Source organism: Alligator mississippiensis, chromosome 1 (genome assembly GCF_030867095.1).
Source record: "Alligator mississippiensis isolate rAllMis1 chromosome 1, rAllMis1, whole genome shotgun sequence".
In the NCBI taxonomy this organism is placed as follows: Eukaryota; Metazoa; Chordata; order Crocodylia; family Alligatoridae; genus Alligator; species Alligator mississippiensis.
This window is the reverse complement of record NC_081824.1, coordinates 229,629,931-229,648,979: the sequence shown is the minus strand read 5'-3', so window position 1 is coordinate 229,648,979 and position 19,049 is coordinate 229,629,931. Positions and strand designations below refer to the sequence as shown.

The window sequence follows — 19,049 nt, the reverse complement described above, 5'->3', positions numbered from 1 at the left end:
TTTATAAATATTCTTAAACAGCTGTCTGTACTGGTCATGTTTAAAATAAATGTTTGTTTTGAGAGAATATTGCATAAAATGTCTGAATTACTTTGGTTCATGGATATAGAACTGTCATATTCTTGCACATAAGGAAAAAAGAATAAAATTATTAGGTCCGTATTGTCCTGTTAAACTTGAACATTGTGTTTCACTGCTCCCATGAAAAGTAAAGTACAGGGGAATTATTCAAAAAGAGTAGGTAAAAATAAAAATAAGAGAATGTTCAGGAACAGTTTTCAGATTATTTTGATAGAGTCTATTGGATACATAGCAATGAAACTATAGTTCTTTTGCTGCATCATGGAAAAAAAAAACTTTATCCATAGCAGCGACTGAGGTTTGTAACCTCAGTAATTGGGTTTATTCTAAATAAATGCAATTCTGGCAACATTTCTGAAAGTTTCCTAAATGGTACTTTTCAGTTAGCAACATCTGATTTTATTTTATTTTTTCACCTATCTTCCTCTTAATGAAAAGGGGTGTTTTTTGTTTTTATTTTTGTTTTTTTACAAACTAAAATCTTGGAGTTTGCTGTTGTTTAGTGCTGCTTTAGAACCTGACAACTGAAGTAGAGCATACACTTCTGCAATTGAGTGACACCATGCTAGAAGGAATGTCTTCTTAGTAAGTACAAACAAGTGCCTAGATGAATAGGGAATGATAAAGCTTGTGAAGTATGCAGTAGTTCTTAGATATGACCTTGTTTGTTTATGTAACGATGTTTGTTCTTGGTTGCAGGTCAATGGATTTCTTACATTTCATTTTCAACCTTTTCCCAGTATGTATAAGCAAAATCTTTAAGTGAAACAAGTTTTTGTTTTATTTTTCATTGAAAGTTAGTGAAAATGGTATGGTAAAAAATAAAATCAGTTGTAGATATAGAGCCATTCCCAGTGAAACTTTTTAGGGGGCTGAGGGAGGATATTTCTGAGAGGTTTTACAAATAATGTTGAAAACCTAACTTATTATTTGACAGTTGATACTTATTAATGCTATGAAATCCACATGCTTACTATGTGTTGCAAAGTGCCATGGCTTACAAGGATCTAGTGTAGGGCTAGTTATCCAAATCTGGTACTGTTTGAGCAAGACATTCTCAAGATACAGCCTCCCTGGAAAAAAAATCATATCAATATTTTTTCAGTTCCTCTTACTTTTCTATATGCCCCTAGAAATAAAGCTATAGCTGCAGTACGCCCCAAACTGGTGTCACCCTCTGGGAATTAATCTCAGCTGGTGTCTGGTGCTACTATCCTTTTTGAGAAGCAATATGTAAAAAGTTGCTCGTAGTAAAAGTTGGATCTACAATGGATTTGAGCCAAGTTGACAAACTAGAAAAATTATGCATGCGCAACAGGCTTGAAGCTCTGTAAGCCAGAGTGCTGTAGTCAGTCCTTAGTCTTTAATTGGTGGGTGGTGCATGGTACTGTGCTGTGGCTATTGAACATGAGTAGTACTGCCGAAGAAAAAGTTTGTTCTACCCTTGGCAGGTTCTTGAAAGTGTATATAGTGCATGTCAGATGCTTTTTGCCTGCATTCTGCAGGGGCTCTTTTTCTAGAAGTTTTGTGTGGTAGAGAAGCCATCTTGTTTTAAAAGCAGACCAGCATTGAGGGGAATCAGAGAAGCAACCTGTAGTTCCTATAAATATCAGTATGTTCAAAGGGGTTGCTAACCTCAGGAATGCAGGGAGACCTAATCTAAAGACCAGCATTAAAGGTAATATGTATTAATAAGATACCAGAAAATTGTCTCCAGTCAAACCAGTAACTTGTTTACTATGAAAAATAAACATAGTAGACAATTGCAGCTTCCAACAATAATTCTTCCTGCCCTATACAAATCACTGGATCACACCTATCCATTTCATCCAACAAAATTCTGTTGTTTCTTGTAACACGTGGTCTGAAGAAAGTGTCAGGCACTAAAATTCCAGACACACAGCCTTTTAAAACAGTCTTGGGGAAACTCATATTTTTCTCTTGACAAAATGCCTTAGAAAAATCAAGCAATACTCGTACTACAATAAACATTTTAAAAGGCTAGTCTAACCTGCAGGCTGCATTTGTGTTGTGCTTCTCCACCCCTGTTAAGATGGAAATCCTAGTGCAATCTTAACTGTAGTCACTCTACTCACTAGTATACTGCAGTGCCACATTAGGGTGGGGAAAGAACAAGTGAAACAGATTTGGGGTTCTTTGAACCAGGTGCTCCCAATATACGGGTGCTCCCATTTATCTGTTAATTTTAATTTTCAAAATGCTCTAAAATCCACGTGCAAAGTGAGATTATTTTGAAAAGTGGCATTTTACAGAAGGAGCTGGGTAGACTTTGTAGCTAAGTACAGACGTTCAAAAAGCCACAGGCTGAATCAATTCAGTCTTTGTGGGTTAGTGAAAACCGGCAGGCTGAGGGGGGCAGGCAGGTTTAACCGCCTCCCCACCCCCCAGCCACACAGGAGCCCGGCTTGCCTATGAGGGGAGAGAGCCCCTGCCAGACCCCTGCCTCCCTCCCTGCTTCAGCAGAGTGTGGGGGCATGGCCACACCCCAGCATGGGACTCACATGCTGAGGCAGGGAGGCCCTCCTTGACCCCAGACTCCGGCCAGAGTTTGCCTGTGGGAGGGCAACCCCTGCCAGGCTTTTGCTCCCCAACCACTTGAACTCCAGCAGCAAGTGGGGGAAAATCCTGTGAGGGGCTGCTCCACCCCTGTTAGGCAGATCCTGGCTGTGGTCCGGGGCTGGGTTTCCCACCCCCACACCTTTCTCAGCCAGCTTGAGCAGTAGTAGTGCTCCAGCTAGGGACCAGAGAGGCAGGGCCAACCTTGCTGTGTTGGAGCAGACAGCACAGCACAGCCAAGGGCTGCAAAGCATCCTGGGATGCTGGGGAACTGAACCAGGAAGGGGTCTGTGACAGAAGTTCCATAAGCTGGTTTGGCCTAAATCAATTAAGTCTGGTACTACATACAACCAGGTTTATCTTAAACCAGTTTCAGCCATTTGAAAGTGGTTTATGTGCACTGAACTTCTGTTGTGTTACTGGGAGAAGGGAAAATTGAGCACCAATTGAGATAAATGAACCAGTTCATTTCTCTTAAAACTGTATTTGGGATGTTCTTATCCATCAGAGATCATTCATAACTCTGTAGTTATAATTTACACTGCTGCAGTCCTCCTGTACTGCAGAAGAATACCTGGGAGTAGAGTGCAGAGTTGTATGCTCCCTTCTACTCCCATATGTTGTCTCTAGCTGGTAGATGTGCTCCCCACAATTCATCAGTTACTTCCATCCAGCCTCACTAGTATCCTCAGCCCTAGTAGGAGTTACAGATACCCAGAAGGAAGGCAGAGCTGACAGATGAGTAGCAGAGAATGCATTTCAGGAAGCCTTGCATATTTCTCTCCCTGCCACCCCTTCTTCTAGAAAAATCTTGGGAAATTCATTGGTCCAAAATGCTATTGATTCCAAGTAGTACTAACCAGAAGTGCTATGTATCATGGTCCTATACCTTACTTATCTGAAAGCCAAAAATTAAAGTAAAGCAAAGCAAACTTATACCTCTAACAACCAGGACCTAAAAAGTGACATATACACCAGTTCCCCCTCACAACCTTACTTCTGCCTGCCTTTCAGCAATGCCCCAACCTATCTCTAACCAACTGCACAGCATCCTTTCCATTTAGATGATATGAAGCAAAGTGAGGAAGTGTTATGTTGGTAGAGTAGGATAAAATGTAAGAGCCTCTCCTCACTAAGGGAAGAGTGGTGTTTTGGAGGCCTGGATGGTGAGCTTGAACTGAAAGTCTCTCTTCTGTTATCGAAGTTTGTAATAGCTTATAAAATTCTATATATGTCTCAGCCATGACTTGAAGAACAGGCACTATACACCAAGTGAGAGCAATATGGGTAATTTATGTGGTTCCAGCAAAATGGGTAAATTTTAAATGTGGCTCTACATATACAAAAGTCAATCTTAAGCCTAAGTGGAAACCTTTTTCACAGGTGTTAAAATCACTAATTACTTGTATTCTTTATAAATTTTTCCAGGACAAAGATTTTTGCATCATCACTGTGCCTCATCTTGTGCCAGAATTTCTGCTGATCCAGAATTTTGTCCGAGTTGTTCCTTTCAGAAACTCTACTCTTGACCAGGAGCTCTATGTGTTTCATCGGGCAGGACTGCTCAAGTTAGTACAATGCTTTTATATGAGACAGTTTTCCAACTAAAAGGTACCACAGAGATGAGACAAAGGCTACTTTTAATTTAAAATTCAATCATTTGTAACTTTCTTTAGTGACACTACAAATGGGAAATTGTTACCATCCCTTGTGCCTGCACCCTCCAGCCTTTGCACCTCGTCTTCCTCCAAGCAGCCTCGCCTTTTCACCCCCTGCAGCCTCTGTCCCCCCCTGCCTCTCCCACCACCACCTACCCTTGCTCCAAAACTGGTGGGCTCCAGCCTGGAGCACAGAGCACAGTCCCAGCCCAGCCCTGTAGCAGCGGGGTTGGGGTAGGAGCCAGGGCCAGACCCAGGGGTATGGCTGCAGCAGCTGCCTGCCCTCTCCCCCTCCACCCCCCACCCCACCTTGTCCTCAATTCCAAGACAAGGGGCTTTTTTCTCCATGTTAAATGGGGGTAAGAGGGGACTCATCTTGGAATCGGATAAATCTGGTCATTTAGAATCATGGTCACAACTTGAGGCTCTGCTTCATTTAATTCAAGAGAACTCGGGTGTTTAGGAAGCTTACTTGAAAGCAACTATAAAGTAAATCTTGTCTGAAAAACTCAGCTCTTTTACAGCAGGTGAGACCCAGATCTAGTTTGGTTATGTAGGTTTCTACTACTAGGCATTGGAATGCCTAGGACCTAGCTACCTTGCTCCAGGAGGTGATCCAGTGGGGCCAGGGCTAGACACTGAGGTTCCTTTTAGTCAGGAGATTTTGGCATTTCTGAAGTGCAATCCAGAAAGCCCATAGGAAATGCTAAGCATACATCTTCATTGAACTGCAGCCCCTATCAGGATCTTAAGTATCTGCACATTAGATAATTTGGTTCACTTGCAGTCCAGAAGATCTACTCCTGCTTTGGAAAACAGATGCCTAAATGACCCATGCTAGTCATTTTCTCCATAATACCATAGCATGGAGGTGACCAATCTGCAGCACGGATACCACAAGTGGCATGGGCAGCCTGTGTGAGTGGCACGTGGTAGACTGGGGAATGGCAGGCAGCACAGGGGCAGATAGAGCAAGGAGCAAAAAGAAGTGGAGCAGATCAGGTAAGGAGCACAGGGCAGGGAGTAGAAAGCAGAGCAGCAGATTGGGTAGATGAAAGGGATCAGAGTGGCACTCAGGAAGGGTGTGGTGCTTATTTTCTGGCATGCCTGCCAAAAAGGTTGACAACCACTGCCTTAGGGATTTGAACACTCACCCCAGGAGTAGGAGATCTGTTTTCCTGGCTCTCCTCAGCCTGAGGGGATTCAAGTCCACTTCTGTCAGCTCTCTTTTGAGTGCCCTCACCACCTGGCTACAGAATAATCAGGGATGGAAGGGGTACCCTATATACCTCCTGTTGAAGATGAGCCACTGGGCAGCTACCAAACTTTGTGTCTGCTGGTGCAGGGTCAAACTGGGTTACTGTTTGAAATTTAGGTGCCTAGGTTACCCAACTGAATCTGGCCCTCACTCTTTAAACCGGGATTGTATACCTTTCTAAAAAAATACTCTGTATCTCAACCATGAGATATGGCCTTGGAACAGAAATTACTGGCTGGAGTTCTTTGACCTGTATTATACAAGAGGTCAAATTAAATGACCCTTATGGTCCCTTCTGGCTTTAAATTCCATACATCTCTATAAAAACATCTCTTTAGCTGCTATCCTGCAGCATGCCTCTGCTTCAAGCGCCTTGCTACACTTTTATGCTGCCTACTTACTGCATTATTCATATCTTTCCAATTTTCATCAAAGCCTGCTTACCTTTTGAAGTAACGTGTTTCTGAAACACACAGCTGCAGACAATGTTAACTTTATTGCTAAGCATCCATTACCTTATTTACCTTGAATTTTGTGTTTTGTAGTGCTTCTAAACATTACTGTTTGCTGAGACACTGGCAAATTTGCAGTGACCTTGAGTCTTGGGACATGGTTTATGTTGCCTCTCTTGCTTCTTAGCATGATAAGGTTTCCTGATATGATTTTAGCTATGTGATTCATGTCTTCTGCCACTTTGTTAGTGCAACAGAGCTGCACCAGGTCTATAGACTTCCTTAGGGGGGTAGTACATCCTGTTCTTCAGTGGGTTTATTAACTTGACTGTATGTTGAATAATTTTCACCGTAGCATTTCCATTTTGAACTTGTACTTGGTCACCTCAGGTGATATAGTCATAATTCATGCAGTAACTGGACAGCTACTCTTGGTCAAAGTGGATGTTTCTTTCCACACAATGACATTTAGGCATCTTTGTATTCGTAATGTACCTCTTTCCTATTTATGGTTGGCCACAGAGGAAATAATTGAAGGAAATACCAGTCATCTCCATCACAGCTGATTAGCAATTCAACAGTGAGATTGGTAAGCACAGGTTCTTTGATATTTTGATGAAAAGTAACATTTTCAAGGTTCTGTATACGTTTTGTGCTGTCCAGGTGGTGTAGACATTTCCATGAAAGCATGAGAGTTCAGTCATCAGTGATCTTTTCTCAAACTCCTTCCAAGGGCTGAGAAGGCTGAGAGGAATCAGACTGTCATTGGCTTCTTCTGAAGAGTGTGTGAAACCAAATACCTAAATTAGTTTGTGATTAAAGTCCCCAAGGTCATAAAAGTTAAAGAAGAAGCCAGTTCAGGATAGTGGGAAGTTTCTGAAGAACATATAATTTAAAGTGCAACAGCTGACACTCCCTGACGTAAAGGCAAAATATCAAAAGTAAAAGATCAATGTATTCTAGTTGCACCATTAGCTTTTAACAGACATGTGAATGGAGAGGGAGTCATATAAAATGGATTAAAAGAAAAAGCAGGGAATAAATAAAGGGGGAATGTAAAGACATGAAAGGACAAAATCAGAGAGAGAATGGCAAAGGCACAAAATGAGATACTGATTAGCAAAGGTTGTAAAAGGAATAAGAAAAAGTATTAAGCACACAAAAAGCAAAAGTACGGCAAATGGAAGTGTAGGTCTGCTACTTGACAGGGAAGGAGAACAAATAACAGATGACAAGGCAAAGGCTGAAATGCTTAATGGATACTTTCCTTCAATTTTCAGTAAAAAGCATAATAATAATAATAGGGCTTCTGAGCAGTCAAAGGAATTGGGCTTCTGGAGTGGGTTAATTCCTCCCTGGGAAAGAAATGAGCATACATAGACCTAGGATACGCTTTACTAGCCATTCGTACTCACAATAGACCTGATTTTTTGTTAAGCATCCTCCATTTTTTGCAGGTGCTATTTTATTCATGCCAAAAAAATTGCTTCCTGTAGTTAATTGTGGATACAAATGCTACCTCTTGTCCATCTAACTGTCTGATTTGCTTAAGCAGATTTATGAATATAAATATGTTATATAGAGGTAAATGAAGCTAAGGAGCTGAGGAGTCGAGATAACATGATTGAGGACTATGGGGCTGGCTTGGTTTGCTGCTTTACTGTCTTGTGTGCTGCTCCATGGCTCCCTATTTGATCCTGTGTTTAACTGAGTATATAGAAATGTGTTAAAAATAGTCTGAGTTGAAGCTTATGTAAAATTCAATAGGTGTATAGTTCAGCAGTTAGAAAGACTTAATTACAGTTTTAATTTGAAGTGCATGCTTGCAGTCTAATGCATCCTTTAGATGCCTCAAGCTAACAAACAAACATGTTGAAATAGTTCAAAGTTTAGGTCCACGATTTTCCTGGCAAAATTCAGATTGAAGGCAGTAGTATTTTTTTTTAAAGATATTAGCATTATTTTTGGTAGCTTGGAAATGTTTCAGTAATTTTTTATGGCCTAAACAGTAATGCACCACAGTTTAAATTGAAAAAAAGGAAAACAGGATTGGCTATATCCATGGTATAAAGTAAGGAGCTTAGTTAACTTTGGGCAAAAAACCTTCATTGGTATTTTTTTTTATCTCAATGTAAACTCAATGAACCAAAGCTACCATCCAACCTTGAGTGTTTGAGCCTCACTTAATCAAAGCACTTGATTTATGAAGTCAGACCTAACCCCTTCCTGTCGAGGTATGAATGAAGCTTACATAGCAGAGAACAGGGGAAAGAGTCACAGCTGGTGTAAATTATCATGGCTCCACCTAAATGAAGAGATATGACAAATTACACCCACCGAAGATCTGCCCCCAGGTCACTGACTGGAGCTGCATAGGTTTTTAGTCTTACGTACCCTTTGTGCCAGCTTATCAGCTCTGGACTATTTACAGGCTTCACGCTGCACAGCTAACACCTGCTTTTAGGCTAATGGGATTGCACAGGTAACAGCCTCTGTCAGCTTCCCAATAGGCTCTATCAATTCCTTCACGTAGACTTAATCATCCAGAGTTTCTAAGACATAGATGTGTTTTGCCTCCTGAGTTTACAGACCCCTGTGCTTGAACAGCATGGTTTGTAAATTCCAGCAATTGAATAGCAATGCTTTTAGCTACTTAGTAGTGCATGCAATACCTCTCCCCTCTTTCCCCCAGTTATTAAACTAATACAAAGTCTATAAGCATTATTGAGACCTGTCCTAGGTCCTTGAAAACAGGGAACCAGTGATAGCCAGGAATTCTTTAGTCCACTGCCAAATCATAAGACTTAACGCCTCTCTTTTGGACAAAGGCTTGACAACCATGATCCATGTGTTCATCATCATCATCATCATCATCATCACCTGCTGGATTGACTACTGGAAATGCCCCAGAGATTATTCTAAGTGCCCTGTACCTAGCCTATTAGTCAAGGCTCATCAAACTCCATCTTTCCAACATTTAGCAGCTTGCATCTACTAAGTGGAACTAATTGCAGGGATACCCCTATTGGCAGGGATACCCCTATTGGCTCCCCTTTCATTTTAGTGTTCATTTCATGGTTTAAGTCCTAACTTTCAAAGATCTTCAAAGACTGGAGCAAGGCTTCTCTAGCATCTGTCTACCATTCTCCATCTTTAGTAGTTTAAATGTGCTGTACCGGTACTCCTCACTTAATGTTGTCCCAGTTAACGTTGGTTCATTATTATGTTGCTGAGCTGTTAGAGAACATGCTTGTTTAAAGTCATGCAGTGTTCGATTATAATGTCGTTTGACTGCCACCTGCTAGTAGCTAACTACTGTGATGTAACTGGATTCACTTAACATCGTTTTGCTTAAAGTCAAATTTTTCAAGAACATAACTATGATGTTAAGTGAAGAGTAGCTGTACTTATCTGGAGCACAGACACTGGAAGAGGCCAAAATGAATCTAATAAGAGCTACAGTCACTTTTGGTACTGGGAAGTATGGAGCATGATACCAAAGGAGAAGAGAATAGCATTTATTCAGGTCATCTTCACCATAGATTGTAAACAACACCTTTTATATCTGGTTACCAGCTCTAATAGAAGCTATGACAATGATTAAACAAAATGATCATTTCAAGTACAAGGGATGATACCTAAGGAAGATGAGAAGAACCTACTATAACACTGAGAATATTGAAATTCACTGTTTACAATAGCAAATTAACAACATGAAAAACTCATAATTTGGAACCATCATGACTACAACATCACTCCAACCCTACTAAGAAAATAAGAATAGATGGAAAATGTTCTGCATTCTTACCCATGCTTTCTGCTCTCAGCACTAGTACAACGTTATTTTCTGGCCTGTTTAGAGCAGGGGTGGGCAAAATGGTGGATCTGGCCAGTGGCCAGACTCCATTGCCCAGCAGCCCCTGCCTGTATCACTGTAGCTGGTTTCCATGGAGACACCAGGAGCAGTGGCACTGTGACAGTGCGGGGCCAGGGTTTCCATGGAGACTGGCCCCAGCGGTGGTGGCGGGTGCACAGCTGGGTGGGTGTGGTGGCAAATCACCCCCACAGGCTCCCGAAGGGGAGAGAGCAGTCCCCGTGGGCCCCAAACCCCACAAACAGCCCTCCGCAGGGGAACGTTACCTCCAGGGGCTCAGCCGGAGCCGGAGCCAGAGCCGGAGCTGGAGCCAGAGCAGGAACCGCAGCTGTGGCCATGCGAGCCAGTGTTATGCCGGCTGTTTAATCAGCTGTTCCCCAGGCCGGGAAAAGCTGAGCCAATCACGGCAGCCATTCTGGCTGCCACGGGAAGATTTAAAAGCCCCACTGGAACCCGGGGGGTGGAGAGAGCAAGGGAGCACACTGGCATGGAGCATGCCAGACGTGCTGAGGCTTCTGGAGCAGGCAGCTGCAGTACAGCCGGCTCAATGCCGGCAGGCAGAGCAGGGGAAGAAATTGAGCCCCCTGCAGCAGGCTGGGATGAAGAAGGCAACTCCACACCCCTCTCCTCCCCAGTGGTCTATTTTTGCTGATAAACAAAAATAGGAACAGAACCAAAAGCGCCCTACTCAGAGGTGCTGAAGCAGGTGCCAGCCAACTCGAGTCCAGCTTGCTGGTCTCTGCAGCGGAAAGGCTACCCCTTGGGGAAGCCTGACAGGTCTCCGACAGGACTCACGCTGACACGGGTTCCCCCTAGGCAAGCAGGGGTCGATCGAGTACGACCAAACCACACTGTTGGCACCCATCCACTTGGTAAGTGGACGAGGTGTAGGGGAGGCGGAGCCCCATGGAACATCGCACCTGAACTGTGAATACTGCTGTCCCCAGGTGCCCCCCAGGAAGAAGCTCTCCACTGAACCCTCCCTTCATCCAATAACACCAAGTCATGGCAGGCGAGTTGAGGGGAGGGGCTCCATGTTGGACGGATAGTACGCCACTTGGGGAACCCCCACTCAAGGCACCTTTCATCACAGTGGGGAGCTGCTCTGTGGCCAGGGCTGGGATCTTGCAGTAGTGACAACCTGGTCCAGAGCTGGGGCAGAGCTGCAATGCGCTGCCTGCATGTCCTTGCCCAGGGTATGCGGGCAGCAGATCGCAGCTCTGCCCCAGCTCCAGACCGTGCTGTCACTGCTGCAAGATCCCACCCCTGGAGTAGCTTCCTCCCCAACTGCATGCCCTGCCAGCACTGCTGGGGCTGTTCTTCGTGGAAACCCTGGCCCCGTGCTGTCAGTCCTGCTGCTGCTGGGGTGTCCATGGAAACTGGCTGCAGTGACGCTTGCATGGGGTGCTAAGAAATGAAGTCTGCCACAGGCCCAATCTAGCCTGTGGACTGGACTTTGCCTGCCCCTTGGTTTAGACCCTTGTAGCAGACCAAAATCCTGGTCACTTTTACTGCATTGTATCCCTGCAAGTATCTCATGCTTCCTGCCTGTTAGTCCCTCCTCTTGTTTGTATATTCACTGTTTGAGCTAATGTTCCAAATGAATCTGTTTCTTTTAACTCTTGATTCAGCAGTCATAGGTTAGGTTTAAGGCCTGTTGTTTTACCATTCAAATGAAAAGAAAAGTAACCTTCCAACAGTTTTTGTTTAGAATGTAATAACAATTCTGTTTGAGCAAGTTAGATATATTCTTCATTTTGGTTATCCATCTGAGGCCCCAGTCCAATAAACACTTACATGTGCACAGGAAAACCTTATCAGTTCAATATCATATAGTTCAAAGTATTGAGTACTTCAAAGCTATTGTCATTCCCCAGCTGAAAAGATAGGTTTTTACATGCTTTATGATATAGACAGTATGAAATACAGCTACTTTGAAATTTGAAGACATTTTCTGGTCCATTGAACCATAACCCCCCTGAAAACAGTTTGGCAGGCCCAGGGGTTAGTGATATTGGCAGCATTTTGGTGCAATCAGGGGTTAGTGGGCCTATGAAAGATGGGGGGCATTGGTGGGATCGGGGGCAGTTTGGCAATCATGGGTTAGAAGGATCAGAAGTGGTTTGGCAGGATCAGAAGTTGGATCAGGGTCATTTGGTGGAATGGGGGTTGGCGAGATTGGGGGCAGTTTGGCAGAAATGGGTTAGTGGGTCTGCAGGCATGGCAAGGGTTTGGCAGGATTAGGGGCGGTTTTGTGGGATCAGGGATGGCAGGACCACAGGGGAGTTAGGTGTGCTTGGGAGGGGTTGGCAGGACAGTTCCACACTTAGATGTACCTAACTCTAGGTGAACTAAGATAGTCTGTGGGTGAACTAAGTCTGTATGTACCCATAGTAATTTGGATAATTCAAACCCATTTATTTCCAAGTCAGTATTTTTGGTCCCTTGCATTTCAAATTAACAAGGTTTTCCTGTTCTTAACTTTAAATATTTAGTAGTAGCTATGGTGGAAGTGCAGCTGTGACATAATCATCTTAGAATGTAGATATATAATTAGTTTATGAATACTGCAAATGTAATGTGACACTACTGTGAAGGGGTTCGCTAGATTTTCCTGTACAGATGCATTGCAGGGGGCTGTATGGAGAAAAAACAAACCAGGAAGCAGTACAATAACTCTGGATTAGAATATCCCAGCACCAAGTTTTCCGCATGTCCTTATGTGATATTTTATATAAATAATGTAATGTATTTTACATATTTGAAATAATTTGCATGGATGCACTCATTTTATCTTTAAAAAACTGTGTGGATGTAGTGTTCACAGACCATGGCCTGTTAGACTTCATAAATTAAATCTTTTATTTGTCAGCAGAGCAGGCTTTTCATGCCTGTGTTCTCTAATAGGTCATTTAATGTAAGAAGAGCCACAACCAGTGATCTACCTGCTGTTGAAATACTCATTAAAACCCTTGACTTGAATAAAAGTATACTAGATGACTTAAGGATCTTCACTCTGGCTCGCAGAGATCCAGTGAGTACATGCTGCAGGTACTATATGTACATGTAGTTTTCCATTGTATTGTCTAAAATGAAACATGCTATTTGCTAAAAAATCTTTCCTGGGGTTTAAATCTTTACCAGTGGAATCATTGGGGGATGTGGAGATGACCCTGACTTCCATGAAAATAATGATCAGTCCTCTAAACTTCAGCATTGGTCTGCCTGTCCAAAGTGGCCTGTCTTCATGGAACTCATTGCAGGACTGGACCCTTGCTTGGAGAGAGGTTATTTAAGTGGGTGGCATACAGAACGGCTAGTGGGAGTTTGAGTTAATCAACAGTATATTATTGAAATGCACAGTTAAGATCAGAATTCTAATATTGTGTGTTAATCAATGATCAGCATAGGTGTTCACATTTGTTACTTGTCTTTCAGGATGGGGCACCAGTCCAGGCATTTGTAGCAGAAGTTTCGGATCAAATAGTTGGTGTGTCTGTTGTCAGAAATGAAATGGTAAATCTCATCTGAACTTTTTTTTCATTCTCCCATTTGGGATGTGCCCTGAACCCCAGTGAAATGTTGACTGTTTTATTATTTGTATTACACAAATGTGTACAGAAACCACAACCAAGGCCATTTTTGCTTGGCACTATACAGAAAAATATTAGTGGAGGTCCCTGCTTCAAAGAGTTCAAAATCTAAGGATTATTGTCCTCTTTTGTGAAAGGGAAATTGAGGCACAGAGAACACCAGAAATCTGTGTGGAACAGAGAATCAAGCCCAAATCTCATGCAGCTTGGTCTGGTATCCTAACACAAGGCCATTCTTCCTCCAAAAAAGACTTGTTGTTTTTTTTTATCCTGTTGCTACAACTGGGTGCATCTACATGTGTGTTTAATGCAGAGGCAGGCAAAATATGGCCCGTGGGCTGGATCCAGCCCACCAGGCCACTCTAACTAGCCCATGGGGGCCCAAAAATTTTTTGAAAATTAATATTAATCTTTCCTGACTGCCTGTCAAAGATGACAGGAGCCAGAGGCAGTAGGACCCAGGGGGAGCTGACAGCAGGATTAAGCAGCCAGAGTAGCAGGAAGCCTCTGACTACCAGGGGCTTCTGGCCTGGGAACCTGGGGCTGTTCCTGCCTCCCTGCGCTGAGGGAAATACAGATAAGGATGGGGGGAGGGAGGCAGTCCTGCGGTCCCTGGCACTGCAGCCAGGAACCATATGGTGCCAAAGCAGCTGGCCAGCATGGGGTGGGGAGTGGGAAAATGGCTGCGGCAAGTGGGGGAGAAGGGACAGTGAGTTGATGCACAGAGTGCAGCAACAACTGGGCGGGAGTGCAGGGCCCCTGCTGGTGCACCGGGCCAGCGATGGCAGGAGCGTGGGATGTGGGCCAGCGGAGGCTCTGTGGAGCTGGGCTGGGTCCCCCTTCTCCTTGTGCGAGCAGGGAGAGGGAGGAGCTGGGCAAACCCTCCCCCCACACACTCAGAGTCCCCCCACAAACCCCATACCCCCCCACACATCCATACACACACCCACATGCTTCCCCATACACACATGCCCCCACACCTATCCACCCCACCACAAACCCCACACACACCCACAAACCTATACCCACCCACTCACACTGTCTGACAATATACACAAATAAGACTTCATTTTAAGCTATTATACCATCACCTCTATGTACACTACACAAACACATGTAAATCAGGACAAAAATACTTTTTGAAATGAAATTAATGAATATTGTAGTATGTTTGATTTTTAGAATATAATTTGGTATTTTTGTGGTTCCAAGATGGCAGACCCCTTTGCTGAAAGGAATACTTCTGAGGAGCAAGGGGAGGGCCTTCTGGTGGCAAAGGTCAGGGATTAGGGGGTGCAAGATGGTGCCCAGGGGACAGGGCACCTGTCAAGAGGCAGGACTACCCATGTAGCCCTCAATGGCTTGCCAAAACTCGGTAAGCAGCCCTCTGCTTAAAATAATTGCCCACCTCTGTGTTAATGCAAAGCAATAAACTCCTGAGCAATTGGAGCTGGAGTAAACTACTCCTGGGCACAGCACCTACACATGTGCCCGGGGCAACAGCAGTATGAACCAGGGCAGAGCAGGCCCAGGTTGGCAATGGATATGGTGGGGTCAGTCCGGGGCTCTGAGTAGCAGTGTTGGCAGAGGGGCTGGCTGGGGCATGAGGGTGCTAAAAGTGCAGAGCCGTGTGGTTAGGTGGCAGGCAGGAGCCTGGCCCCCGCCTGGCTGGCTGGGCTGACCAGCACAATTTGCACCTGCAATCAGCATCTACACATGCGTTTAGTTGAAGTAAATTACCCCAGTGTAAGATAGTACTGTCACCAACAGTACTATTTTATGCTGATGTAAATTAGTTTACTGGAGCCTAATCCCATCACACAAGTAGATGCTGATGCTTTATTGCGCAGCTAATTAATCTACTCTGCAGTAAAGTGCATGTGTAGATATGGCCACTGTGTACTTTGGTTCCTATTTTTCAAAGTAGAAAAGGAATTTCCCCTTACATACTGAAAATGGTACTTGCACTCACCTAAAATCCACTTTTTCAAAATAGTTTCTGAGTATTGTGTCTCACTTATAAAGCAGAAATTCATGTTCATTTTTGGATTAGAAAAATAAAATTGCAAGATGGGTAAGAAGAATAAATATTTTCTGTTCTGTTTTACACTGGTTGCAGCAGATTGAAAACTTTCTCACCATTTTGCTTACTCTAAAAAGGCAAAAATATGGTCCTTTTTTGCAAGATTTTCATTTTTTAAAATAAGGAGCAATCACCATTATTTTCAAAGATATCTTTTTATTTTTAATGCCTTGTGATGAGGGGTTGTCACAGCTACTTTAAGGTGCCTAAATTAGATGAATTCAAATATCAGGTTGAACCAGTCATTGCAAGGAATTCCTTGTAGAGCTTTTTTCTTCCGCTTGGCTTTATACATGGAAGAGGACAAGCTGTCACTCTTTCTGGAACCCTGTACAATAGAAAACTTTTTTTGGTACATGTCCATTGAACAATGTCAGGGGCTCATGTAATTTAGAGATGGGTCAGACACATTCCATAGTAAATAAAGCCTGGAGAATTACAAAAAATAGCTTTTGATACAGACGAAAGAATGTCAAGGAACATTTTGTAGCCGGTCATGAAAAGCTCTCGAGGTGGTCTTGCTTCTGTGTTCAAATTTAATCATTTAAAGAAATAGAAAGGCAGCCTGTTGGCACATCTTTTATTGTGAAAGCATAACTTTTCCCACCAGTGCTGATTCCAGACTTCTTATTTTGTAGGATATTGAATATATTCGTTCACATTACAACATTGAAGATTTTATTTACTTTAATCATCACCAGAAGGAAGAACATGGCCATCTTTACCACTTTGCTCTAAATCCCATATTCCATCATTATACCAAATATTTTTTGAAGGAAATCCTCCGCTTAGCCTACAAGTCTTGTCTTTATTACCCTATTTATCCACAGTCTGAAGAAGGCAAGGTAAAACCAAAAGACAATTATTTTATTTTAAAAATATTATACTGTTGTGCAGTATACCTTTTTCTTCCTCCTCTCTCTCCCTCTTTGCCCTCCTCCCTCTGACTGTGCAAACAACACCTTGTTCATCTCTCATGTAATCTGTATTTGTGTTGAACGGCTAGTGCTCTGACTGTGCTGCTCCTGTGCTATCACAATATGGGAATCATGCCTCAGTGAAGATATGTTACCTGCTACCTCACTTGCTTCAGAGGAGAGGACTTTTTGTCCTCTCTTCTGAAGTCCTCTCCACTTGCTTCAGAGGAGAGGACTTTTTGTCCATAAAGGCCTCATATTACCCCCCTCAGCTCCACTGATCAGGGGCTGCAGCCAAGGCTCTGCCATTTCCTATCCACTCTCAATGTACCTGTTTTAGGAAGAAGTAGCAGGGATAGAAAACGTATTTGCTCCTTGCACACCAGAATGTGACATCCAAATAACAAGCTCAGGCATGTTTTTTACTCCATCTTTTGATCCATCATGGCTATATAGCTGAAGCACATTTCAAACATTAACTGGGGAAATCTCCACTTAAGGGTTGGAACACCTAAATTTAGCAATTGGAATGTCTAAAGTTTAGGTGCCTGGCTCCATGAACGTAATCCAACTGAACTTGGCTTAGGCATCTAGGGTTCATACATAGTCAATAGGGAGACTTGGGCACCTCCCAAGAATAATCCAGTAGACAGGCTTAGGCATTTTATCACTCTAAATGATGGGTGCTCAACCTCTGGCCTGTGGGTCAAATCCAGCCTGCAGAGCCATGGCATCCAGCACATGGGGCTCCCCATGGGTCAGCAAATTTGGTGGCAGGGAAGCAGTCACAATTAATTCTACCATCCCTCACCATTGCCAAATTCCCAAGTCCCACACCCCCAGGTTGGGGCTAAATCATGCCCCACCTCCCATGTGGCTGAATCAGGACTGGGCCATGTCCCCTTCCCTGCACAGCTGGGTTAGGGCTGAGCCATTCCCCCTTCTTTCTGCACAGCTGATCAAGACTGGGCTACACTCTCTACTCCCATGTGGCTGGATCGAGGCTAGGCTAGCTTCCCCCCCCCCCCACTTCCACATTTCTGGATCAGGCCCTGTTGGGTCCGCCCCACCCTAGGCTGCGCCCACTGCCCAGATCCAGCCCATGGATGGATCAGACACTGCCCATCCAGCCTGCAGAGCAAAAAGTGTGCGCACCACTGCTCTATAAAGAAACTGGGGAGAGATAAGGGTGTCTAAAGGACAATTTAGAGATAATGGAATTCAGAGTCCATAGGAAATGCTAAGCACTGCATTGTGTCTGAACTCCTCTTGCTTTCTGGAGCTAATGTGCCTGCATTAATTTGGAATCCAGAGAACTTAGCTTTTCCTTCTGGAGTAGGTGCCTAACAGGGTGTAGTGCTGCTTACCTTTTGCATAGTAGTTTAATTGTTAGATCATTCACCCAGGAAATGCAGAGCTGAAATGGAGGCCCTCCTCAGCCTGAGGGATTCAAAATCACATCACCCATTTCCCAGGAGAGTGTTCTACCCATCAAGCTACAGAATAGCCTAGGTGAGAGCACTTTCCACAGCTCCCAGAATTTTTTATGCATTTTACAGGGGACAGCCATCAGTTAGAAAAATGAAATGAGCCTCAAAGCCGAGACTGGGCTCTACATCTAACCTCTCTCATCTGGGTGCCCTAACTGCCATGCTGCAGATTCTGCCTTGCTCTTATTTGCTGTCCTTCTGGACCCATTACTCTTGCAGTCTTGGCTATGGGTTCAAACCCATCTCCTTAGGCTGAAGAGAGCCCAGAACCCCAGTCTTACCACTTCCTGGGTAAGCGCTCTAACCACTAACTTGGTATGCAAAACATGGGCAGCATCACTGCCTCTTCTACAACCATGTTTTGGAATGAAGGTGACCATATGTAGCACTCCTTTTACATCTGACAAAGTAGGCTATTGCCTATGAAAGCTCATGCCTCTCTGAACGAGTCTCTAAGGTGCCACCCAGCCCTATGTTCTGCCTTTGTATTAGATGCAATGCTGCTGTTATAAGTTAGACATGCTCTTGGAATACTTAACACATTGGACCCTTCTGGAGACTTGGGGAAAGTTTAAGCACCAGTCCACTTCCATTCTAGCTTGCAAGAGAGCTTAGATGGGAATTAGACACCTATGGTGCCTATACACGAGCAGTGAGGTTGCTCCAGCACGCTGTAATTACAGTGTGTTGAAGCAGACTTGATTAACCAAGTCTGCTGAAGTGTAGTAATTGCCATGTTCCAGCAGTCTCTGCCATCTTGTGTATCAGCGTCCCCACACTTCAAAATGGAAGCAGGGCACTTTAACTAAAGCTCTTTTGACAAGCTTTAGTTGAAGTGCCCCGGCACCATTTTGAAGTGCAGGGACACTGATGCATGAGATGTTCCAGGTGCTTTAATTAAAGCAGCTCTCAGAGCTGCTCTAATTAAAGTGATCCCCTCCTCCCCCTCTTTGCTCCCAGAACACATGTATAAATGCCCCTAGTTTCCTAAGCATGTATATAAAGCCCAACTATAAGCACCTAAGGAACTATGTGGTCCAAAATACAGGCACTGAATGAATTTCAT

The 19,049-nt window shown here is 43.8% G+C and overlaps 1 protein-coding gene across 2 annotated transcripts in view; it reads left to right on the top strand.

Moving 5' to 3' along the window:
- The window catches only part of CFAP61 (cilia and flagella associated protein 61), a 241,240-nt gene that overhangs the window by 67,614 nt on the left and 154,577 nt on the right, over positions 1-19,049 (top strand). For both annotated transcript variants that reach the window (XM_019491015.1, XM_019491016.1), the window contains 5 exons: positions 781-820; positions 4,087-4,226; positions 12,808-12,934; positions 13,339-13,416; positions 16,215-16,421. In XM_019491015.1, the coding sequence (XP_019346560.1) occupies positions 781-820; positions 4,087-4,226; positions 12,808-12,934; positions 13,339-13,416; positions 16,215-16,421 (592 nt within the window). The remainder of the gene's footprint in view (positions 1-780; positions 821-4,086; positions 4,227-12,807; positions 12,935-13,338; positions 13,417-16,214; positions 16,422-19,049) is intronic.